The sequence below is a fragment of the Sciurus carolinensis genome, chromosome 16 (assembly GCF_902686445.1).
Source record: "Sciurus carolinensis chromosome 16, mSciCar1.2, whole genome shotgun sequence".
Classification (NCBI taxonomy): Eukaryota; Metazoa; Chordata; class Mammalia; order Rodentia; family Sciuridae; genus Sciurus; species Sciurus carolinensis.
This window is the reverse complement of record NC_062228.1, coordinates 2,998,557-3,021,741: the sequence shown is the minus strand read 5'-3', so window position 1 is coordinate 3,021,741 and position 23,185 is coordinate 2,998,557. Positions and strand designations below refer to the sequence as shown.

At 66.9% G+C, this 23,185-nt stretch overlaps 1 protein-coding gene across 7 annotated transcripts in view; it reads left to right on the top strand.

The window, feature by feature from the left end:
* Gse1 (Gse1 coiled-coil protein) overlaps positions 1-23,185 on the top strand; it is a 312,845-nt gene that overhangs the window by 277,509 nt on the left and 12,151 nt on the right. For 4 of the 7 annotated variants that reach the window (XM_047527121.1, XM_047527119.1, XM_047527118.1 and 1 more), the window contains exons 3-9: positions 8,104-8,322; positions 16,372-16,571; positions 20,150-20,322; positions 20,821-21,012; positions 21,333-21,629; positions 21,942-22,258; positions 22,596-22,920. In XM_047527121.1, the coding sequence (XP_047383077.1) occupies positions 8,104-8,322; positions 16,372-16,571; positions 20,150-20,322; positions 20,821-21,012; positions 21,333-21,629; positions 21,942-22,258; positions 22,596-22,920 (1,723 nt within the window). The remainder of the gene's footprint in view (positions 1-8,103; positions 8,323-16,371; positions 16,572-20,149; positions 20,323-20,820; positions 21,013-21,332; positions 21,630-21,941; positions 22,259-22,595; positions 22,921-23,185) is intronic. The other 3 variants (XM_047527123.1, XM_047527120.1, XM_047527124.1) reach the window with 3 other exon arrangements.

Sequence of the window (23,185 nt, the reverse complement as noted above, 5' to 3'; positions counted from 1 at the left end):
GGAGATCCCCAGCTCCCCAGGGTCCAGCTTGGAGGCTTTGAGCTCTACTGGGGGTAGCCACACCGCAGGGTCTGGATCTGGAGGTTTCCCTGGGCAACGCAGTGGGGTCTCCGCGCTGGACTCCACGGCTCGGTGGGGCGGCCCTGCCGGTATCCCATGGCTTCTGGGAAAGGAGAGCACTCTTTGGTTCCTGGTGTTTTCCACTTGGATGTGTTTGGGGGTTGTAGCGCCTCATTTGTTTGTTGGGACGCTGGTGCCAGGATTTCTCCAGTTGGAACCCACAGAGCGTGGTGGGGCCTCTTGGGGTCCCTGCCCTGGGCACCGCACTGTTGGATCCCAGAAGGGAAAGCAGCCGGTGTGAGCACCTAAGTCTTTAAAGAAGCAGATTGAGCATCCTAAGTCCAAAATGCGCCAAACCCTGGAACTTTTTGAGCCCAACGTGAAGCCACGAGTGGGAAATTCCACACCTGGAAACTTGCATCGACAAAATTGTTGGAAAAAGGTCTGAAATGACCTTCAGGCCCTATGTAGGAAGTTGGTACCAGAAACAAATGAATTTACCTTCAGACTTGGGACCCTTCCCCGAGATCTCTCATCAGGGACCTGCCAATGTTCCAGAATCCAGAAAACCTGAAATCCGAACGCTTCTGGTCCCCGGTGTTTTGGATGAGGGATACTTAGCACATACTGCTAGATTTCCTCCAAGAGAATAGTGGGGCCCAACATCCCTGCGCCCCCTGCCCCTGCCAGCTCTAGCTGGACGAGACCCTGCTGTGGCCCTCTCGGCCTCAGGGTGGGAGAGGAGAGAGGAGACCTTCCTGCAGCCCTACTCTGGCCTGCGCGTCCCTGCGGGGATTCTGGTAGACTGGGCTGCTTTTTTGGGCGGAATCCCAGGGAACTTTGTCCCCAGGTCTCGGCCCGCCCGCCGGGCCTGGGTCTGGGCTTCCTGCTCGTTTTCCAGTCAGCCACGCTGGGTGCGTGCTGAGAACAGAGATGGTCTGGAGCTGCAGTCGCCACTTGGCACTTGGTGGAGGTGGTTGTAGCCCGAGTGTCCTGGTCAGGGGCAGGCGAGGCTGGGGAGCATGTGACTCCAGGCCTGTGACCCCAGGGGTCTTCTCCCCGTCCCGAGGCCCCTCTTTTCCACCGGGTTGTGTGCTCCAGCAAGGCGCGCGGTGGCATCTGGGAGCAGAACGGGGAGCTTTGAGGACTCGATGCCAAGCGGGGTCTTCTGGGGTCCTCGTTGGCCCTGCACCCCCTCTCCAGCTAGGCCCTGTAGGGGACACTTGCTCTCTGGCTTCTATCCAGAGAACTCTGCCCGGGCTCGTGCCACCCCTGGGGCCCGCAGCGTGGCCTCCTGAGCTCAGAGGACTGAGCAGTGGCGCTTCCCTGCCCTCAGGACCACTCTGAGGATGAGCTTTTGACCAGATCGCCACCTTATGCTTGGCAGCTCTTGGCCCAAGGGGCAGCCGAGGTGGAAGGGAGACCCGCCCTCCGGACGCTTAGGGGAACCCTGGCTGCCCAGGTAGGCCCTCACCCGGCCCTCTTTCCGTTGAGTCCAGCCGGAGCCGACATGCTGGCAGCATCTGACCCAGGCTCCTGGCACCACCACGTTCATTGAGCTCCTGAGGTGCTGGCCCTCGCCAGGCCTGCCTGCAGGTCAGAGCGGGGGGACACCCAGGTTGAGGAAGCACCTTGCCCCCTGTTCCTTGGGGAGGGGAGGGGGAAGCCCCTGGCGTGGTTCAGAGGCTCGGCGCCGCAGAGCCAGGCGCTCCGGGAGCAGCTTCCTGGCCCCCTGGTGGGGTGGGATCCTGTGGAGCACTGGGCCTCCTGCAGCCCAGGGGACGAGGAGCAGGAGCCTGTGGCCTGGGGAGCAGGGTTTCGTGCAGTGGCCTTCAGAGTCCCTCCCTTCCACTCAGGTGTCATCTGCTCCCGAGGCCTGACCTTGACCCTGCTGGCTCAGGGCCTGCTGTCCCATGGAAACTTGGCCTTGTCCTGGCCAGCGTGGGCGTCTCTCCTGGGGACCTGGGCTGCATCAGATGCCTCTGCGGGAGACTGGTGGCATCTGCTGAAAGGGCCCTTGTGACCGTGCGAGGGGAGGTGGCCCTGCGTAGCTCAGGTGCTGCAGCTGCATGGGGCTCGCCCAGCTGCTACCGCCCTGTGCACAGCCAGCCCCCTGCAGGGGTGGGAGCTGACACAGGGTGACCCCACTGGGGGCCGTGCCCACTTCTCACAGGCAAGGGCACGTGGACGGGAGCCAGACTCGCCTCCCGGGCCTGGGCTGGGGGTCTCGCCGTGCAGAGCCAACATGAGCAAGAGGCTCCTCAGCCTGCGGATGCGGGTGACCCGTGTGCACGCCAGTGGCCGGGGCAGAGGAGGGCTGGGCGGGCTGTGGTGGCCGTCTCGCCTGTCCTCTGGCTCCTGGGGTCTGCTGACGGGAGTGTAGGTTCAGGCCAGCGGCACTCCAGCGTCACCTCGCCCTTGTCGTCCTTGGCGTGGCCTTGGGCACCGCCCGCCAGCCTCGCAGCCCCTCCCCGACTGCCTCCGTCCTCCCTGTGGCCCGCAGCTCCTGCTCTGCTGCTCTGCGGCCCTTTTCCGTCCGCGCCTGACTTCTCTGCACACCGCCGCCGCCGAGAGTAACCGCGTCAAATGTCGCCGCCATCTGTTGCCTGGCTCTGCCCCTCGCTTCACCCAGAACCTCCAGGAGTCCTGGTCCGTGGCCTCGGACCCAGTTCTGGGCGACTCCTGGACGTCCATTGGCCCTCCGGCGCCTGCCCCCGTCCAGGGCCGTCCGTGTCCCCCGTGGAGCCCCATTGCCCTCCTCCAGACGTGCCTCCTCCCCCTCCCCCAGCTGCGACCCCTGGGTGTGACTGTGCCACTGCTGCTCGTCCACCAAGCAGGTGGCCTCTCCCTCCCACTGGGACACTGCACCCAGCAGGGCCCTCGACAGCCTGGCACCTGGCAGGGGTGGGTTGGGGACAGACACACACACCCCCCGCCGTTGGCACAGTCCTGTGGATGATGGAGGGTCGTGGCAGCTGCCTGGGAGCCCCAGGAACTTGGGGGGCTGCCCTGTTTCCTTGGCCTGGGGTTCCGGTGGGCAGCTGCTCCCGCCTTGCGCGGTGGCTCAGCTGTGGCTCCATGGTTCGCCTGGGAGGCCTGTGGCCATGTGGCCAGCTTCTCTCAGGGGTGCCCAGCTGCCCCTCCTGCCTGCTGTGTCCCCAGCCCTTCTGGTTCTGGGTCAGGAGCTAGGCCATCTGCTCCGGTCGAGCCTCCTCTGCCGGCTGGCTCCGAGGGCACTGGCCTTGGGAGCGGGTCAGGTGGGTGCCCGAGCGTCCCGAGGTGGTGTCCCTGGCTCCGGCCGGAAGCCGCCTCTCTGGGCCGGGCCGCCTCCCGCCCCCACCCAGAGTGCTGCGCAGCGTGTGGGAGGCAGCAGACTCTGAGTTGATGGTAGAGTCGCTCGGGCTCTGGGGACCACGTGACGCCCCCTGCCACCGCGGCCCCAAGTCCCTGCAGCAGGGTGACCCCGTCTCGCTAGGCCTGCTGAAGCACCTCCCTTTGGGGAGCAGGGTGGCGGGGGCCACAGAGCTGGGGACGCCCCATATTTGTTCACAACATTTCTTCCTGCGGTAATGAAAAATTACCAAGAGGGGTGATTAGAGAATCCAGGTCCAGATTGTGCGTGCGGCCGAGAGCGAGGCCCCGCTGCGCGCAGCCTCGCAGGGTGTAATTACCCCGGGGGCTGCCGGGGAAGGGGCGGATTGGTGCTTGAACTGGGACCCAGCAGAAAATTCATCTCGGCTATTAGCTTGTAATTACAGAGCAAGGAGGGAGCGGGCCTGAGGTCTGGTGCCGGGGAGAGCAGGCATGAAAGGAAGCAGTAATTACGGGATCCACGGGAGGCTGCAAGGGAGGCCGGGAGGGAGGCCGGTGTGCTGGTTAATAATCCCCCCTTGTGGGGAGCGGGTCAGAGACCATACCTGATGGGGCAGTGGGGCCTCCCCTCTTGAAATCCCGCTGTTCCAACAGCAGGCAGGCTGTGGGCTCTGTTCTGCAGGCTGGGAGCCAGTGGGTCTGAGTGTCCCCTGCCAGGCAGCTAGGCCCCTGCTGCACGGAAACCTAGGCGGGAGGTGCAGCCACACGGGTGGCGCATTTGGAGGCTGGCAGGAAGGAGGCTCACCACAGGTCCCCACGTCAGACCTTGGCTGCCCGCAAAATGGGCCCAGCCACCTTGTGAGCGTGGTCAGCGGGTATTTGTTCCTCTCCTCCTGCCCTCTGGCTTCTGGCAGTAACCCAGAGGTTCTCAGCTCTGTGGCCTCAGAACTGTGCTAAGGAGCAGAAAGCTGAGACCAGGGGCTTCCCCTGACCCCTTGGTTTGAGTGTGACCAGAGCTGAGGAGCTTTTAGATGTCTGGGTAAGGTAGCCCTTCTTGTCTGGGGAGTTGAGCTGGCAGGAAGGAGCCTGTCCAGATGTAAAAAAAGAGGCAGGGAAGCTTCACGTGGTCTGGGCCACCTAGACCTCTGGCTCGTTTTCCTGCTGAGCAGCACATGTCAGGGGAGCGTGCCTGCTGCGGAGCCCCCAGCCCTCATCCGTCACGGCCTTCATGCTGCCGAGCATATTCCCAGCTGTGAGGATAATGAATTCAGATGAGCTGATAATGTAGACAGGAATCCAGTCAATGGCCGGGAGCGCAGAAGTTAATAAATACCTCTCTAATGAGGGGGGGACAGGCACCTGCGCCCTCTGGGGGCTCCCTCTCCCTCGCCGCTTCCCCTGGGGCTCCACAGACACTGTGGCCTGCCCTGACCTCTGTGGGACCTGTGGGCCAGCAGCCCCTGCCCATCTGTGCAGGGCCGGGCCCGTAGCAGCCACTGGCCCTCTCGTGCAGGGGCCAGGCGTGAGGCCCTGTCCATCGCGGCAGGCCTGGGGTTCTGCAGTGGCTCCCTGGGTCCCCGAGCCTGGCCGTCCCTCCGCTCGTCCCTCTGTTCCACCTCCCCTGTGCACACGCGGGAGAGAGCTGCTAATTTTAGAGCCCCTGGCAGAGCTGCTGCCAGCGCTATTTTGAGTGACCTGACTTCAGCAGAGCAGCTCCCCGGGCGCAGGAGCTCACTGCAGCGCCCGCCATGCTGGCTGTGGGGTGACTAGGGTGCAGGGGGCCCTACCCTCGGCCGAGGCTGCCGGGGCCCCAGGGAACCGTGCTGGACCTTGTCGGGAGCAGGGCTGGTGCCTGGTTGTCCTCAGGAGTGGATGGCAGTCTCGACGGGGCTGTGGGCCAGGGTGGGGCTGTTTGGGGCTGGGCAGCCCCCAAGCACCAGCTGGTGGTCTCTCGGGAGGCCTGGATCGGTGCAGAGGAACTGGAACCTAGGTAGAAAGGACCAGTGGTCACTGGTAGACCACAGCCTCCAGGTGCAGTCTGCAGGACCCCCAGTGCCATTTGGGGTCCCAGATCCCAGCCCACCTTGCCACCCTGTCCCACGCACTGGTCCCAGCATGTCTGTCCAGGGGGACAGTGGCCTGCCTCATGGAAGCACTGCACCAGGGGATTTGGCATCTGCTTCTAAGACCTTGGGGACAAGTCACCTGCAGCACTGGGTCCCCAGCCCTCACGGGGCGCACAGCAAGCGGGCCCTGTGTCGCACAGGACGAGCTGCTGGGTTGACGTGGTCCCCATCCCGCCCCGTGTGCTGGGTCTGAGCCTGCCTCCTCCCGTCTGGGACACCTTTCTTGTGACACTGGGGGTTGGAGGGCTGGCTGGGGTCCGGTGGCTGTGAGGGGCAGCCTGTCTCCCATGGCAGCGTCTGTCTGCAGGTGGCTGCTCTGGAGCTTCCGGTGGGGAGGGCGGAGCCCAGGTGAGCAGCACACAGGGACCAGCCCTGCCATTGGAGGCGTGGCTCCGGCGGGTCAGTGGCCACAGCCTGTGGCATCCTGTGGGCCTGCAGCCAGGGCGGGTGGCTCCCTGGCAGCTGCTGGCAGAAGCCTCTCCGGGGGGCAGTGCCTCTTCTGCTCGAGTGGCCCCAGCGAGGGCCCGCCCTGCCATGGTGTCCGCAGGGAGACGCTGGGTCTGGCCCTTCGGCTCTCCTGGGGTTGAACCAGGTCGCTCTGCCACTGAGCCACAGCCCAGCCCTTTTTATTTTTGGGACAGGGTCTCACTAAGTTGCCCAGGCTGGCCTCGAGCTCCTGCTCCTGGGTCCCTGGGTCACAGGCCTGCATCATTGTGCCCGGCTGGCAAGGCTGTCCCCGGTCACGGCCCCCCATGCTTGCTGCCCCCTGCACCTTCAGGCCTACGGGACCCCCTGTGGCAGCTCCCCGTGTCTGGCAGCAGGGCGAGAGCTCTGGTCCCCCTTCCCAGGTGTCCTGTGGGCAGCTTCTGCCTCTGCTGCACCTGCTCAGGACCAGAGCCAGGCCTGTGCCAAGTGATGTGGCTCCTGGCAGGACAGAGGTGGGGCACGGGCAGGCAGGAGCGCCACCCGGGCCCCGTTGGTGGCTGTGAGACTTCTCCGTGCCGCTCTGCTCGCCCGGGGTGGGTGCCGTCTGCGTGTGGTGTGCCGACATGCCCTGGGACGTGCCAGGCAGGCTCTGAAGCACTAGCCGGGCCCTGTCGGACCTGCCAGGGTTCGGCTCACGAGGCCCTTTGTCATTGCCTTGTGGACAGATGAGGGAACCAAGGCCCAGCCAGGAAGAGTGAGGTCTGGGCTCCCACGTCTGAATTCAGGCTGTCCTTCCCGGCCGGTCCCCTTGGCCCGTCTGTCCTGGGCACTGTGTGCAAGGAGAGGGGTGCTCGAGGTGGTCTGGGTGGGCACCCACTGGGCAGGTAGAGGCCAGGCCAACTCGGGGGAAACCGGGTTTCCTGGAGGTCAGGCTGCAGGTGGGGAGCCTGTGCCCTCCCCGTCTGGGCTCCGCGGGCCTCTTGCCTTGGGTGGCTGCGTCCCACGTGACCCGCCGGCAGCTGGGAGGCCAGCTTGCCTATCCTGGGCACAGGGCTCTCGTGCGGCCCTTAGTTCGGGGCTGGAGCCCCGGCTGGGGAAAGCGGCTCTCCTACGGTGGCAGCCAGCTCTGCCTGACCCTCTAGCCCAGGGCTCTGGGTCCTGCCATCGGCCGCCTGGGAGGTCGCTGTCCTGGCCGGGTCCGTGCGTGTCCTCTGGAGAGGGCGTGCCCAGGCAGACAGGCCTGTGGGCTCCACAGCTGCAGCAGGGGTGGGGGCTTCTCAGGCTTCCGGCTGGGTCAGGAAGTACTTGCTTCTCTGCCTGTGGCCCTGCTGTCCCTGCCAGGTGCAAGGCCCTGGCCGGGGCTGACTTCTCCGGGACGCACCTGTAGTGAGGGAGCGGGACCTGGGTGGTGACGTGGGGCCCCTGGCCTCCAAGAGCACGGATGTTGAAGACTCGTCCGTGGTGGGCGGGGCCTCCTGCCTGGGCTGGAGAGTCGGGGGGGTGACCTGCCCTGCCTGATCCAAGCCCGTCGCCCCCGGCCGCCCGGGCTCAGCTGTCGTCCTGAGCTTGGCCCCAAGTGGGTGGTGGGTCTGGATGTGCCGCTTTCTGTTTTCAGCCTCTTCAGAAGAGTCTTCGTGCCACGGAGGCTCAGGGGCTGCTGATGGCTCTGTCTGCTTTCCCCTTCCGCCTGCAAGGGGTTGGGAGCTTGGAATTCAGGGCAGCGTGGAGCGAGGGCCCCGGGCTGGCCTGTGGGGCTTCAGGTCCTGGGTCTGCACTGACTGTCCGTGGGTAGTGGCCATGTGTGAACCTTGGTTTCTTCCTCTGAAACGCGGGGACAGTGGCAGTGCTGACCTCCCCAGAGTGCTGCCACCGCTCCTGGCCCTCCTGTGCTCAGGAGTCTCCGCTGCACGGAGGGCAGCTCCCCGTCCTCCCCGTCCTCCTCGCTTGGCCCTGGCCCAGCTCCCTCCTGACACCTCTGCTCTGGGCCTCTGGAGTGACGCTTTGGGACGTGGGTCTGCGGGTTTCTGTGCCCTGCAGCTGCTGTGCTGGTCCACACCGCCTCGCGAGCAGGCCTGTGCCCCGCGCCCTCTCCTGCTCTGTCCGCCCGGCTCTGCATGCTGCCCGCGGCCTGGTGCTGGCTCTGCTCTCGGTGACCCTGGTTCTTCTCTTCCTGTTTCAGGCATGAGCCATGAGCCCAAGTCCCCTTCACTAGGGATGCTTTCCACCGCGACCAGGACCACCGCCACCGTCAACCCCCTCACCCCCTCACCACTCAATGGCGCCCTGGTGCCCAGCGGCAGCCCGGCCACCAGCAGCACGCTGTCGGCCCAGGCTGCGCCGTCCTCCAGCTTTGCCGCCGCGCTGCGCAAGCTCGCCAAACAGGCGGAGGAGCCCAGAGGTAAGAGGCGCCCGCTGCACGTGGGGCGCCCCAGGTGCCACGGCTGCTGGCGAGACCGGGAGCTGCCCGAGGGCTCCCTGGCCCTGTGTCTGGGCGTGGGTGGCACCGGTGGCGGTCTTCCCGCCGCTCTGCTTGGCTCTGCTCCCGCCACCCCTCCTTCCTCTGCTGGAGGCCACCTGGGGCCACCTACGGGCTGCGGGACCCACGCAGGGGCCGCCGGGCCCCAGACCTCTCTGAAGCCTCTCCCGGTCAGCTGGCGCGTGCTCAGGTCTGCCGTCCCCGGTGGAGCAGAGCAGGGTGTTTCTGGACAGACTGGGGTGCAGAGCAGTCCCCCCACCACTGCCTGAGTCCCAGGGTCCAGAGGCCTTGCTCCGGTGACAACTGGGCTGAGACAGACCACGAGACTTTGAGCAAATGCTGGTCGTCCCAGCCTCAGTCTTCCTGTGGGTACGAGGCACTCTGCTCCCTTCCAGCTCTGGCTCCGGGCACCTCAGGCAGCCAAGGGCCGGTAGGATGAGTGGGTGCAGTCGTGGCTGGGACTGCCGGAGACCTGGCCCTGGGGGTGCTGGCCGAGGACACTGACCCTGGGTGACTGCCCCCTGAGGCCTGGGACCCCGGGGAGTACCTCGCTAGGGCCTCCAGCTCTGCAGAGTGGACGTCGGCCCTAACAGGTGGGCCAGGTCTTTAGATTCTGGATCTCTGCTGCCCAGGCCCCTTCTGCTGCCTGGTCTTCGGGGGCAGCACGGGAGAGGCGCAGGGTGCGCGTGGCTCGCCGCCCCTCCGCTCACCGCTTGGACTCCCTGGCCCAGTGCTGGGCTGCCTGCCCTGGCTTGCTGATGGTCAGCAAGCGTAGGCCATGTCCTGGGCAGGGGCTACACGGCAGGACCCTGAACTTGGAGTCCAGGCTGGGGGCGTCCCGGGGGGACTGAGGGAAGGGCAGGAGGCCCTGGACTGGAGTGTGCCGGTGGCATTGCGCTCTGCCTGTCCTTGGCTCCCTGCGTGCTGGACCCAGCGAGCGGGCTGGGCACAGGGGTCAGTGCTGCACAGACGGCCGGAGCAAGGTGGTGGAGAGGCTGTGGCATCCTCCCAGGCAGGCCCAGCTCCTCAGCTGCCTGCTGTCCCCAGCACCTGGCTCCAGTGGCGGCCAGCACGTGCCTCCAGCTCAGAGGCTGCGCAGCCCTGCTGGCTGGGAAGGAAGTGCGCCCCGTGTGCATGGGCTGGACCGGCTCTGGCCACTAGGCCCCGCTGCCTCCCGACTCTGACTCAGAGTCAGAGTTCTCTTCAGGACAGAGAATCAGAACCAGGGACCAGGGACCAGGGCTGGCGGGGCTGCCCCTGGCCGGTGTGTCGCCCTGCTGAGGTGTCCACTCACTCCCGAGCTCCTGACCCCAGGAGTGAGACGGCACCTGTGGCCACCGAGCAGCGTGAGAGCCCAGCACACCGTGGTGTTGGCCTCACCCCTCTCGACGGGACCTGCGGGCTTGCTGGCGCAGCCCCACCCCATCCCGGGGCCGGCCGAGCCCGGGTCTCCATCTGGGCAGCCCTCTTGATGAGGAAGTCCTTGGTCACTTCCCAGCACCTTCAGCCACAGCCCATGCCAGCTCCCGACTTTCTGTCACCCCAGCTGGACCTCCCCATGACCCCTCTGGAGAGTTGGCTGATGTCCCTGATTTGGCCTGTTGTCCAGGTGGGGATGCCGAGGCCCCAGAGGTCAGGTCTCAAGCCTGAGGTCACGTGGTGCCCGAGTCCTCGGCTGCCTCAGGTGGGACTTTCCAAGTGACCTGGAGTGAGGTTCCGAGACGCGGTCCCTGAGGGGAGGCGCTCGTGCCTCCCACTGTCGTGCAGGGGCTGGGTTTGGGGGCCCTGCTGACCACCTCCCGTCGGGGCATGGGCTGTGTTCTGGAACCCTGGACACCGGTGTGGGTTTGGCGTTGAGGGCCTGGGCTCCTTTCTTTTCCCCTTGGGCGTGACTGACAGGACCAGGGTCACTGGTGGATGCTCACCACTGGTGGTCTTACTGACCTGTGTCCAGCAGCCATTCCCACCACCCTTCAGAGAAACCTCCTCTGTGCCCGTCGCCCTAGGGTGGCCGTGGACCTCGCCTGTGCTGGATATTGCCTGTCCCTGGCAGTGCAGCAGGAGCCTCGGACCTGTGCCCTGTCTGGGCTGAACCCAAGGCTGGCGGCGGGTCCCCAAGCTGGCGTGTGGGAGGCGGGCCCAGCACGGCTCGCCCTCCAGGCCCTGCCCAGCCCTGGAACACCACGGCCATGGCCAACTCTGGCTGCTGGACCCCACACAGAGTGGCTTCTGGGGCTCAGGAGGGTGTGGAGAGCTGGCCAGTAGAGCTGTGCTGCTGGTCCTGCAGGGCCCGGCCGTGTCCTCTGCCCTCGCTGGGGCCTGGCTTGCGCCTGCGCGGCCTCCCGCCTCCACTGCTCGGCTGATTGCGTCCTGGTGTCTCCAGGGGGCAGTTTAAAAATCCAATTCAGACAAAGCAGTCCGCGTGCCCTCGCATGCAGTTGAGGGATAGAGGCGAAGCGACCCTCTGGTTTGCCACGGGCTCCAGCGTGTGCCCAGGCACCCAGGGTGTGGCAGAGGGCGGGGCCACCTGACCCCTGACTCCCTGCGGGGTCTGCAGGCTGCGGGTATTGGAATCAACCAGCGCTGGTTCACCTTCACGCGTGTGCTGTGTGGCTTGGGCAGGTCAGTTCACCTCTCTGAGCTTCTCCTTTTCTTGGAATGAGGGGATGGCTCAACACCCCGGGTTGAGCCAGGCTAGAGAGTGCATGAATAACAGGGACCGTGAGCAGCCTGGTGTCCCTGACTGCCCACCCCCACCTGCCTCCAAGGCCGCCCCTCCTGTTCCCACTGCCCCCAGATACCGCTACCGCCGTGGTCCCCACCACACTGCTGGCTTCCCAGGAGGACCCTTGTCACCTGGGGTGGAGGATGGTACCCTGTCAGGCTTTGTGCTGGGCTGGGGCCTCTCCTGCCCAGGTGTCCGTCTGCTGACAGGTCCCTAGCTGCTCTGCCTGCCAGCCTCACGTCCTGAGAGGAGGGGCTGCGGGCACTGGGTCTGCTCCAACAGGGATCCCTGGTGGGACCCCTGCCTCTTCCCTAGTGACAGGCCAGGGGCTCAGAGCTGGTGTCCTGAGGTTGCCTCTGGCCCAAGCCATCTGGGGAGGGCCTGTCGGGCAGGACAGAGTGCTCCGCTTCTTGGTGGATCAGCTTGGGCCCCCACCCTGCGTCCAGGCACTGTCCTGGAGTAGGCTCCAGCCTGTCCCGAGGGCCTGGCCTGCCTTGTGGGCTTGTTGGCGCTCGAGGCCCCCTTGATTCGGCAGCATCTGTCCTCAGAGGCGCTCCTGGGCTGTCCCCGCTGTGAGCTGCTGGCCCTGCCCCACAAAGGGCCAGCCTCAGGGCCCCGGCGCCGTCCCCACCTGTGTGCGAGGGAGGGGGCTACTGCCAGCTGCCCAGGCTGTGTGACAGTCTGCTCGTCCCTCGGGAGATGGTGCCTGTCTGCTGCCGGGGGTGGGGAGCCCGTGTCCTCGGCCGATCGGGGGAGGTGTGCCCCTCTGGGCATGTGGGGGACCATTCAAGCTCCCTGTTCCTTGTGTCTGCTGCTCCTGTGCCTGAGGCCTGGTGCCTGGTCCTCGTCCTCCCTCGAGGGGCATCTTGGCTGGGGCTGCCCCTGAGCCCTGCTCCCTTCGCCCCGCCGGGGGAGCGGCGGCTGCTGGGCTGCGCCTGCCCCGGGCTCAGGCGCTGCTTCTGACGCCACCGAGGGCCGGGGTTCGGCGTGCCTGTTGGCTGCCTGCCCGGTCTCGGCACAGCCTTGCAGGTGTGAGGGCTGGCGGGTCCAGTGACCGCTGGGCCTCATGTGCCACCTGAAACCGAGATGCTGTCCCTGAGCAGCCGCGGCCAGACACTGGCCAGGCTCCTTCCCCAGACTCGTTGGCTGAGTCCCTAGGGCTGGGCAACGGGCAAGGATGGGCAGGTGGGAGAGGTTCCCAGAGCCCGAGGGACGCCCCGCAGGTCAGGCTGGGGCGACAGCCGCTCATGGCGAGGCTGGGCCAGGCTTGGTCCCCACCCGCTGTAAGTCCACCTCTGCTGAAGGCGACAGCAAAGACTAGGGAGGGGGGAGGCCACCACCCACCTCCGCCTGCTGGCCGTCTCCCCGCCTCCCTGCTCGCAAGCCCCTCAGTCCCAGGCCCCCTGGGACGGTCCTTCCTGCCCTGGCCCTGGTCTGGGACTGGTGTCCGCTGCAGTTTTGGGAGATCCTCAGTTCCGGGTGGCACCTGGACAGCCCACGCCTTCCCCCGTTGGTTTGGGTTTTATGACTGGCTCCCAGGCAGGGGGCCACCACCCTCTGACAGCCCCCTTCTGCAGCTGGGTCCCATGGCCTTTGTCCCCTCTGTGTCCAGGTCAGAGGAGCTCCGGCGGGTGCAGCAGGCGGGGACGGCTCTGTCCAAAAGCAGCATATGGCAGCCACTGGGCTCTTGGCCGGCCTCCCCGGCCCCGCAGGTCGCGGCAGGCGTGGGCTCCAGCCTTGGTGGTGTGCAGGCACCGGGGATTCCGGAGGGGTTCCCCACCCGCCCTGGACGCCTGTGTGCCTGCGTGGGAGCACGCCCGGCTCCGCAGCCCTTGGCTACCCACTCGCTGTGCGGGGTGCTCCTCCCACGGGAGGCTGCACAGAGCGCGGCCTGGCCCACACGCACCCTGCTTGTCCTGCTGGCACATGGGGGCCTGCAGGTTCCACAGGACCTCATGCCAAGGGTCTGGACTGGACCCTGGCCAGGCTCCTTCCCCTGAGTCGCTGGCCGAGTCTCTGGGGGTGGTCCGATGGGCACCAGGTCCCAGAGCCCGGGACGGATGCCCACGGGAGTCACCCTCAGCAGGCTACAGGCCTGTGCGGCAGGACACTTTGGGAGAGTGTTGGCAGCTGCCCAGGTCTACAACGTGGTGACCCTGGCCGGGTGGCCTGCTGGGAGGACTCTGCCAAGAGGCGGTTCAGAGGTTGCCCCGGAGTCTGAGCAGACTGACGGAGTACGCGGGCTCTCGGCTCCCGCCCACCCCTGCAGGGCCTGGGGACAAGGGCTGGGCAGGGACTGGGCGACCGTCCCAGGTCCCTCGGCTGTCCCATACACGGCAGGGGAGTGAGGTGCAGACTGTGTGTTCGGGCCCTACCAAGCTCCAGGGTGCCTGGCTACGGAGGGGCAGCCGTGGGCATGATCCAGGAATCCTCGGGGAGACGCACCAGAACCTCCCTCACTCCCAGGTGCAGGCGGGCTCTGGCCTGGGTCCTGGGGGCTGTGTGGGCAGACGGACGCGGGTGGAGGCTGCGGCTCTGAACCTTCGCCCTTTGTACCCCCACGCTCACTGTCAGCTGGCCGTGCCGTGGCTCTGGTGCCTGCCTGGGCCAAGACGTGCCCTGAGGGTCCTTTGTCAGGGCGAATGGCTGGTGCCCAGCAGTCGGGCGCCTGGCTGGGCAAGCTAGTGCCCGAGAGGCAGGAGGCGCCGCGCAGCTCACAGCCCCAGCCCGTCCTGCTGCTCCTGGGCTGGCTCTGGGGTCTCTGCTGTTAATCACGTGTGCCCCGGGCCCGGCACTAATCTGCGAGGTCAGCCAGCGAGGTGGCGGACGCGCCCTGCCTCTTGCTGCCGCGGCCCAGCTCGGTCTCATTGACCGACTCCTGGCCAAATGCTGCCAGTTAATTACAGTGGCGGCGAACCTTCCTGCTCCAGCCGCGCGGCGAGAGCGTGGCCGCCTCGCTAATGGGCTGTGCGCTGTCGGGGCATCGATCACCGCTCACGGCAGTGAGCAGGGGCCTCCTGCCTCCAAGGGGATCGGGCCGCTAATTGTTGATGGCCTCCCCTTGCCCGGCCTTGGGTCAGGCCCTGCCCCAGACAAGCTCCCGCCCGCGGCCCCTGCTGCTCGCTGTGCTCAGCCGAGGTGGAGGGAGCGTGGCCGGCGGCTGCTCAGCGGCAGCAGCTGTGCTGTCTTCTTTCCAGGGCAGGGCGCGGGTCTTTCCTGGGGGCTCAGAAGTGGCTGCTCCACCTGCCCCTGGGAAGACCCCGAGTCCACGTGGCCGTTGGCCCCAGCTTCTCCCCCGAAAGCTGCCGACCCGCGTGGCGCGCGCAGCCTCTGCCCTGGCATGTGGGTGGCTCGTGGTGTGCTGGTTTCAGTTCCCTCTGGCTCGGGATCACGGATTCCCATGTTCCTGCCACGCGGGTGGTGGTGTGTAGACAGGGGCGCCAGGGCCCGGGCTGGGCACGCGGCAGGTCTTGCTGGGCAGCTGCAGACGTGGCGCCGTTTTGGGGAGCTGCGAGGTGGCCCAGCTCAGGGGTTGCCTGGCAAGGAGCAGCGAAGCATCACTGTCACCGTGAAGGCCTGTGTGGGCTGCGTCACGGCTCACACGCAGTGAGGCTCCCTGGGCGCCGTGGGCATCCGTCTGCAGGAAGCGCAGGCGACGGCCCCAGAGACGCAAGCAAGTGAGCGCTGGTGGCCAGCAGTGCAGCTTCTCCAGGGGGTGACGACAGGAGCGTTCTCGGATCGGTGGCCGCCCGGCGCGGGACGGGTGCCTGTGGCTACAGGTGAAGGGGCAGCCCGGAAGTTTCCAAGGAAACCTCCTTTCTAGAGAGAAAAGTCCCTTCCCCAGTGTTGTTTTCCGAAAGCTTAAAAGTGAGCTTTTAAAAAAGTGTGTCAGACAGACAGACGTCCCCTGTGTGGTGCTGAGGGTTGGGGCCCCGCCCGGGGCCAGCCCGCGGGGCGCTTCGCTGTGACGCGGTTGGTTCCCACAGGTGTGCGCCTGCTTGGGGCCTTTGTGGCTGAGCCCAGCGGCGGGCGCTCTGGCCCAGGCATACAGGCCTGCGCCGCGTGGGGCTGGTGAACCTCAGGTGTGGCCCGGCGGACAGGAGCCCTGCCTGTTGGGTGTGTGCCTGGCAGTGTGGCCCAGTGCCCTCCGAAGCTGCGGGGGGTGCGCTCCCTGGCGCCCGGTGTCAGGAGGCTTGGCCCTCCGAGAACCCTGGGGTGTCGCCAGCCCCGCGGCCTGCTTCCTCGCTGTCCCTGAAGCCACTTGCCCAGGTGGCTTTGACGACCAAGCCGGCCTGTCCCCAGCCACAGCGATCGGTGCTGCGAGGACGTCAGTGGCACCTCCTCTTGAAGGGGGCACGTGGCTCCTGCTTCCAGGCTCCGAGCCCCCCAGCAGTGGGTGTCGAGGTGGGTCTGTACCTCAACCTGCCCTGCCCAGGTTGGGGTCTGGCCAACTCAAGGTTGCAGAATTCTTGGGGTGTAGGCAGTGACTTCCGGGCCTGGGGAATTGGGGTTTGTGCCTCAGGCAATGGCCCTGGGCCTCCCTGCCCACCTTGACCAGACCTGGCGGGTGGGAGCCTGGATGAGGGGGTGTCTTGCCCTGCTCACTCCCTGAGCAGATCGTGCTGCCTGGCAGCTCTGGGCCGTCTCTGGGCCGTCTCTGCAGTGGTGTGGGGACAGGTGTGGACTGCCCTGCACAGTTGTGCAAGATGCACACAAGCCTAGGGGGCTCTGTGAAGGACACCAGGGCCACATCCTGCAGGAGATGGCAGGGCAGTGCTGGGGTGGAGTGGGGTGCCTCCCAGACAGACAGCGGTGGTGTGGGCCTCCTGGGCACCCAGCCCCAAGCACACTCCGGCCCTTTCTTTGCATGTTGCTGGGGGTCTTGCTCCAGCCCTGCCCAGGCCGTGCACACGGCCCTGCTCTCCGGGGGCCTGGCCGGCTGGTTGGGGACAGCAGCTCCCCTTAGGCCCACCTGCTCCAGCAGGTGCACCTCGCCTTCCTCTCCCCCAGGGCCAGTGGCACCGGAGTGCTGTGTGCTTTGTGTTTTGCTGTCCCAGCCTGTGGGGCGAAGGGACAGCAGCTGGGCCACTGACCCGGAGTGGCCTCCCTGCCTCCTGCTCTCTGCAGGTGTGGGCAGCTTCCTGGAGCGGCAGCGCGTCCCTCCGCGGCTGGCTGCTCCGGGGCCTCGGCTGGGCGGGGTGGATGGAGGCGTGGCTCCCGCTCAGGCTGCTGTTTTTCTCCCGCAGGGTCATCACTGAGCACCGAGTCGTCCCCCGTGTCCTCTCCGGCCACCAACCACAGCTCCCCCGCCAGCACACCCAAGCGTGTACCCATGGGTCCCATTATCGTCCCTCCAGGGGGCCACAGCGTCCCCAGCACACCTCCCGTGGTGACCATCGCCCCAACCAAGACTGTCAACGGAGTGTGGAGGAGCGAGAGCCGCCCTGTGAGTGGGGCCTGGGCGGGGCAGGGCCGTCCCGGAGGGGCCGCCTTGGCTGGTTGGCTCTGGGCTCCTCAGGGGTTGGCTGGCACCTCACCCCGCCTCCAGCAGCACCACCTGCAGGGGCCTCAGGTCCCCGATCAGGCGGCCAGGCAGTGTCCACGTGGCTTACTGCGCCCAGCGCCCAAGGCCAGCCCCGAGGTGGGGATGTGGGTAGGGCCAGTCCCTCCCGAGGCCTCTCCTAGGCTTGCACGTGGTGTCTTCTGCCCGTGTCCTGGTCCCCTCTCGGGAGCCCTCTGGCCAGAGGACCAGGCACCCCTGGGTGGTGTGCCCGTTGTGGCCTCTCTGGGCCGGTCACACCAGGTGCTGGGTCAGGACGGGTGACTCCACACCTTACCTGGCTCAGACAAGGAACCAAAATAGGGAGAGCCGGCCACAGCCCGCCAGGCGGGAGGTGCCGTGCTCCCTGCCTGTCTTCACGCTGGAAGGCCCCAGGAGGCCCTCTCCAGACGAGGTGGCTCCTCTTGTGCCTGCAGCCCCTCGGCCACCACACTGGTGACCTGCCTGGGCCAGGCCCTCCCACGTGCCTCTGTGCTGGACCTAGAGGGGCCCTTCCCAATTAAGAGCCCTCGTCAGCAGCCCGCAGCTCCGGATTTTCCGCTGTATTCCCAGAGGGATGGCGCTGCTCGGAAACGCTAATTAAGCCTCAAACCTCCAGGCGGGACGAGGGGGGCTCTCACCTGCTCCCCCTCCTCCCCTCCCCTGCTGGGCAGGGTGGGGGTTGGGCACCCAGCTGCCTGATCCTCTTCTTTGCTGCTCTGGAGGCAGCAGGGGAGCCAGCCTCTGGCCACAGACCACCCTGCTTCAGGGTGGAGACCCCCAGGATTCCAGCAGGGATTCTTGCACCCCTGGGAAGAGCCAGCCTGGGGCCTTGCTTGCCTCTGGAGCCGCCGGCATGACTCTACACCACCAGGTGCAGCTCGGAGAGGGAGGGCAGGAGGCTTGCTGCGTATCCAGAGTCACTCGGGCTATCGGAGAGGCTGGGTCCTGGTGAAAGGGTCTCCCGCACGCTCCTCCTGGGGTTCAGCCCTGACCCTCGGTGCGGGGGAAGCAGGAGGCCGAGTCACCACTGCCCTTCCTCCCCGCTGGGGACAGTTGACTCTTGCTTCTGCCTGAGAGCAGCTTATAGAAGGTCACTTTTGTCCCTGCCTTGGGCCAGGGACATTTGCGTCCAGCTGCAGACCGGAGCCCCTTACGCCGGCCCGGGGTGCCTATGAATGCCCCCATAGGTCCTGGGAGGCTCTGCCATTGCCACATGCCTCCTGCCCAGAGCAGACCTCCTGGGAGAGGCCTTACTGCCTCGGGAGCGCACGGTGATCTGGGGAGAGGCTTACCCTGGGCAGCTGGTGAGGCCTGATGCGCGGGGTGGGGCCAGGAAGGGTCCAGATGAGCAGACGAGGGGCACAGAGGCCCAGGGGAGACCCAGTCCCCGGGGAGAGGCCTCCCTCCCTCCAGTGTGGCCACAGACACGGTGGGCGTGGAGGGGCTGGCCTGCTGGGGCCCTTCCTGGGGCGCCCGCTGCCTCTGGGAGCTCAGCAGGAGGGGTGTCTTCAGCCCACGGGGCCGCCTGCCTGCCCACTGCAGCCCGCCCTGATCACCCGGCCCTGCCACCTCCCGCAGCTGCGCACACGGCCGTTGCCCAGAAATAACGAGCGGCCCTGCAGGTGCGCCCTCGTGTGCCTGGCCAGGTGGCAGTGAGGCCCCCAGCCATCAGCACGGGGCTGTTGGGCCACCCCAGGCCCGCCTCGCGCAGGTTGAGGGTGCTGCCCTGTCACCCGCCCTCACCCGGTGAGGCCCCAGCCCACTGACCCAGTTCCCAGGTGCCTGACGCGGGCTCGACCAGGCTCCAGGCAGACGGCAGCCGCAGGCACATGGGTCTGGCTGCAGAGCCCCCTGCCCGCTGGCCACGCCCCCTCCCTCCTGTTTGTCCTCAGCCAGGGAGGTGCCATCTGGCCCAGCTGCCTTCAAGTAGGGCTTTGTCCCTGGCTGAAGGGAGAAGGGGGCTGGTGGGTATGGCCTGGTCGAGTTCGCAGGGACCTTGTGTCCTTGTTCAGAGGTCGCCTGAGGCCGTGCTGCCCGGTTTGGCCCATCCTCGGTCTTGGGCACAGGGATCTCTTTCCTTTCCCTCCACCCAGGACCGATGGTACCCTGACCCTCTGCTCTGGGAGAGGTGCAGTGACCCCCATGCGGGAAGTGGCCCGAGGAGGCTGGTCTGCTGGTCGGGGGTGAGCTGCGAGGCCAGCCTGAGCTCGTGCCCTGCCTGCGTCCAGGGTACCTCTGCAGTTGGCGCCCTGTGCGGAGCTGTGCTGATGGCGTGTCAATGGTGGGAGACTGTGGTGCGGGGGTCCTGGGCCTCCGAGGGACCACGCCCAGGCGGGGGCCCAGCCTGCTGTAACTCAAGCAAAGGAACCCGCGGCCAGCACGCTGGCCGAGCGTCCCGCCCTGCAGAGGCTGCGTGAATGCCCCTTCAGGGAGGGCGGGCAGAGGTCGCGAATGTGCAGAGCCCGCAGGGAGCGTGGGCCTGCCGAGCACAGGGAGAGCAGCAGATGTTGCTGCTCATTAAAGATTCCAGTCAGCGACCTGTCTCCTTCAGTTAGTTGTCACTGACTGTCCTGTGGAGAGTGTGCTGGGAAGGTAGACGGCAGGAGGGCCACCGGGACCTGTCCCTTTGCCCACACGGGTGCTGGCTGGACTGTGGTGTGCTTCTGCCAGCTTGGATTCTGGACAGAGAGCAGCACCCGGGAGGGGCAGGCTGGTCAGGCCTCTGGGGCAGGTGACAGCCTCCGCACCAGGTCTCAGTGCTCCCCAGCGCCTGTTCCTGCCGACACGGCAAGGAGCCAGGCACGGGGCCTTGACCCCCAGCTTCCCGGTGCTGGGCATTTTGTGACTCAGGGTGGCAGAGCTGCTGTCCGGGGAGCATCTCCTATGTCAGCCTGGTTTGCTGACGTGGCATTGTGCAGGTTGAAGGCCCTGGAGGTGGGCAGTGCCCAGAGAGTGAGGGAGCCAACCTGCGCTGCCTTGCCCCCAGGTTTTCTCTAGGTCCCGGGTGACAAGAATGGGCAGGACCTCGCACAGACTGGTTCCTCTGGGTGGGGCGCTGCCATTGTGGGTCACGTGGACCCTTCTCTGTGGCTAGGGCACCAGGCCCTGGGCTGCCGCCTCCCCGTCTTCACCCCAGGGTAGGCCCTTCCTCTGGTGTCTGCCACACGTTCCCTGCCGGGGCCCTCCATGTGCCCCTGGGGCCCCGGGGCACAGCCAGCATCTGCACTGTGCAGCAGGCTCCCTTCCTGAGGTGCCGTGGCTGCGGCACCCAGGTGCACAGCGAGGGGGAGCTGGGACCCCAGCGCACCACTCCACATGCTGCTCTTGGTAGTGAAGCCGCGGAAAGGATGTTTCTAGAAGGCAAGCTGAGTCTGGGGCCTTTTGCAGTCGGAGGAATCCCACTGGTGGCCAAGCCAGCTTCTGCAGGCCAGGGCCTAGGGCCCTGCCCGGCTCCTGGGGTCTGAGCCTGGCTTGTCCCACAGGACGCCGGCTCGAGGGGCAGCACCAGTGGTCGGGAGCGCCTCATCGTGGAGCCGCCGCTGCCCCAGGAGAAGGCCGGGGGCCCCGCCCTCACGTCGCACCTGCTCAGCACCCCCTACCCCTTCGGCCTCTCACCCAGCTCCGTGGTGCAGGACTCACGCTTCCCACCACTCAAGTAAGTGCTGGGCCATGGGCAGGGCGGGGAGGGCGGCATGCCTGGACCCTGAGGCAGGCTGTGGCTGGCGGTGCCGGGGCCGCCTGCAGCCCGCACCAGCTGAGGCCCAGCTAAGCCTGGGCCGCCAGATGGTCACTGGCCTTTGGGGCTGGCCCTGCCCAGGACCTTGGCCCCGTCTGCACCTGCGTCCGTTGCACACCGAGACTTAACTTGCTCCAGCCCTACTGCAGGCGGTCCTGGGGCCAGAGTCCCTCCAGACTGGGTCGTAGCCGTACCCACTGGTGAGGACCTCAGGGGGCCAGGCAGGCCTGCAGGGCCCACAGCTGACTGTGTCCTGGTCTTCCTACCAGGGCTGCCTCGCACTGCTGGGAGGCAGGACTCGTGGTGGCGCGTGCCCTGCCTCCCTGTGGAGCTACTGGCTGGGGTGGGGTGGGGACCCTTTCCTGGCCTGGGAGGGGCCTCCCTCGTCCAACTCCTCGCCACCTGCTGTCCCTGCAGCCTGCAGCGGCCCGTGCACCACGTGGTGCCACCTAGCACAGTGACGGAGGACTACCTGAGAAGCTTCCGGCCCTACCACACCGCGGAGGATCTGCGCATGTCCTCCCTGCCCCCGCTCAGCCTGGACCCGGCCACTGCCTACTACCACCCCAGCTACCTGGCCCCGCACCCCTTCCCCCACCCGGCCTTCAGGTGAGGCAGCCCCCACACACTTGGGCACTGGTCTCTTCTCTGCAAATGGAACCTGGTGGCGGGTATTTCTTGGGCCCTAGAGGCCACACTCCCAAGGAGAGCCCGGGGCGGCCCCTGTGACCTTCCCCTGGTCCCAGCCAACCCCTGACTCCCATCGGGCATCTCCTCCTGGAGGGAGGCCCTGTGGCCCAGGCAGCCACCCCCTGGTTCTCCACACTCTGGGCGTTACCCACCTCAGTCGGTAGCCATGCCTGCGGTGTGGGCAGGCTGCCCTTGCATGTGACAGGCCCTGCAGGAAGCCATGCAGTGTGCTCATTCAGGTGGCAGCCCCGAGCCTGGCCCACAGGCCTGTCGTCACAAGTGGACGGCCCTCAGGCACCACCTGGCCCAGCGGCAGTGTTGACCCAGGACTCCCTTCTCTGCAGGATGGAGGACTCCTATTGCCTGTCGGCCCTGAGGTCCCCGTTCTACCCCATCCCCGCCCCCAGCTCCCTGCCCCCCCTGCACCCATCGGCTGTGCACCTGCACCTCTCGGGGGTCCGCTACCCCCCCGAGCTCGCCCACTCGTCCCTTGCGGCACTGCACTCGGAGCGAATGTCCAGCCTCAGCGCAGAGAGGTGAGCGTTGCCTGGCTGCGGGCGGCAGTGGGGCGGGAAGCAAGGCTGAAGCCTGCCTCTGCACTTCCGAGCGTTTGGCCCTGGGTGCCGGCTCCCTCGCCGGCTGCGGGCCGGTCACTGTTTCTCTGAGCTGGTAGAGCAGGACTGTTGGGCATCCCGATCCTTGGGGATGCCCGGCAGGCCAGGGGCTTCGGGCTTTCACGTGATCCTGGACTCTGGACTTTGAGGGCAGGCGAGCCCAGCTCCTCCCGTCGCTGTGGGAGTTCTGGGTCCCCGGCAGGCTGTCCCGAGCCCTCTCTGCTTGCCCCACAGGCTACAGATGGACGAGGAGCTGCGTCGGGAGCGAGAGCGGGAGCGGGAGCGGGAGGCCGACCGGGAGCGGGAGAAGGAGCGCGAGCGGGAGCGGGAGAAGGAGCGTGAGCGGGAGAAGGAGCTGGAGCGGGAGCGGGAGAAGGAGCGCGAGCGGGAGCTGGAGCGCCAGCGGGAGCAGCGTGCCCGGGAGAAGGAGCTGCTGGCCGCCAAGGCGCTGGAGCCGGCCTTCCTGCCTGTGACCGAGCTGCACGCACTGCGTGGCCACGCCCCCGAGGAGCGCGCCAAGCCCTCGGAGCAGCTGACCCCCACTCGCGCAGGTACGCGGCCATCCGTGGGCGGCTCGGACCTAGGCTGGGCTCACACAGCTCTGCGGGGAGGAGCTACTGGGTAGCGTTGGCCCAGGGTGACCATGGGTCCTGCTGGCGGCGGCAGCCTGAGGTCGCGCAGTGATGGGACGCCTGGGGCGCCTCGGGGTGAATGTGACCTGTCTCCTTGAAAGTTAGTGCACAGCTTTTAATAATGGCCGTGCTGGACAGCCAGCTCCCGGGAAGGTGCCAGCTGCTCTGGGGAGGAGGCGTGCTTCCCGGGCTCCCGCCGGGGTGGGCAGTGAGGAGCCCGGGGCTGGGACCCGCGTGACGGCGTTTCTCCCCACAGAGAAGCTGAAGGACGTGGGCCTGCAGGCGCCCAAGCCCGTGCAGCACCCCTTGCACCCAGTCCCCGCCCCGCACCACTCTGTACCCAGCCTCATCTCCAACCACGGCATCTTCTCCCTGCCGGGCAGCAGTGCCGCCACCGCCCTGCTGATCCAGCGCACCAACGAGGAGGAGAAGTGGCTGGCGCGGCAGCGGCGGCTGCGGCAGGAGAAGGAAGACCGGCAGTCGCAGGTGTCCGAGTTCCGGCAGCAGGTGCTGGAGCAGCACCTGGACATGGGCCGGCCCCCGGTGCCCCCAGAGGCAGAGCACCGGCCCGACAGCAGCAGGTGGGCAGCAGGGGCCGGGCAGGTGGGGACCTCTGAGAGAGCCTCTGTGGCTCTCGCCGCCCGTCCCCCAAAACCCCTTTCCTTTGACTAATGTGAGGACACAGGCAGCTCAGAGCCACCAGCCCAGGGCCCATGCCAGGGTCCCTCACATGTAGCCAGGTGCAGTCCCAGTGCGCCATTTATGGCACCAGAAGAGGGCAGGGGAGGAGCCGCCTTAAAAGGACAGGGACTGCCTTTAATTTTTATTTAAGGAAAAGATGTGCCC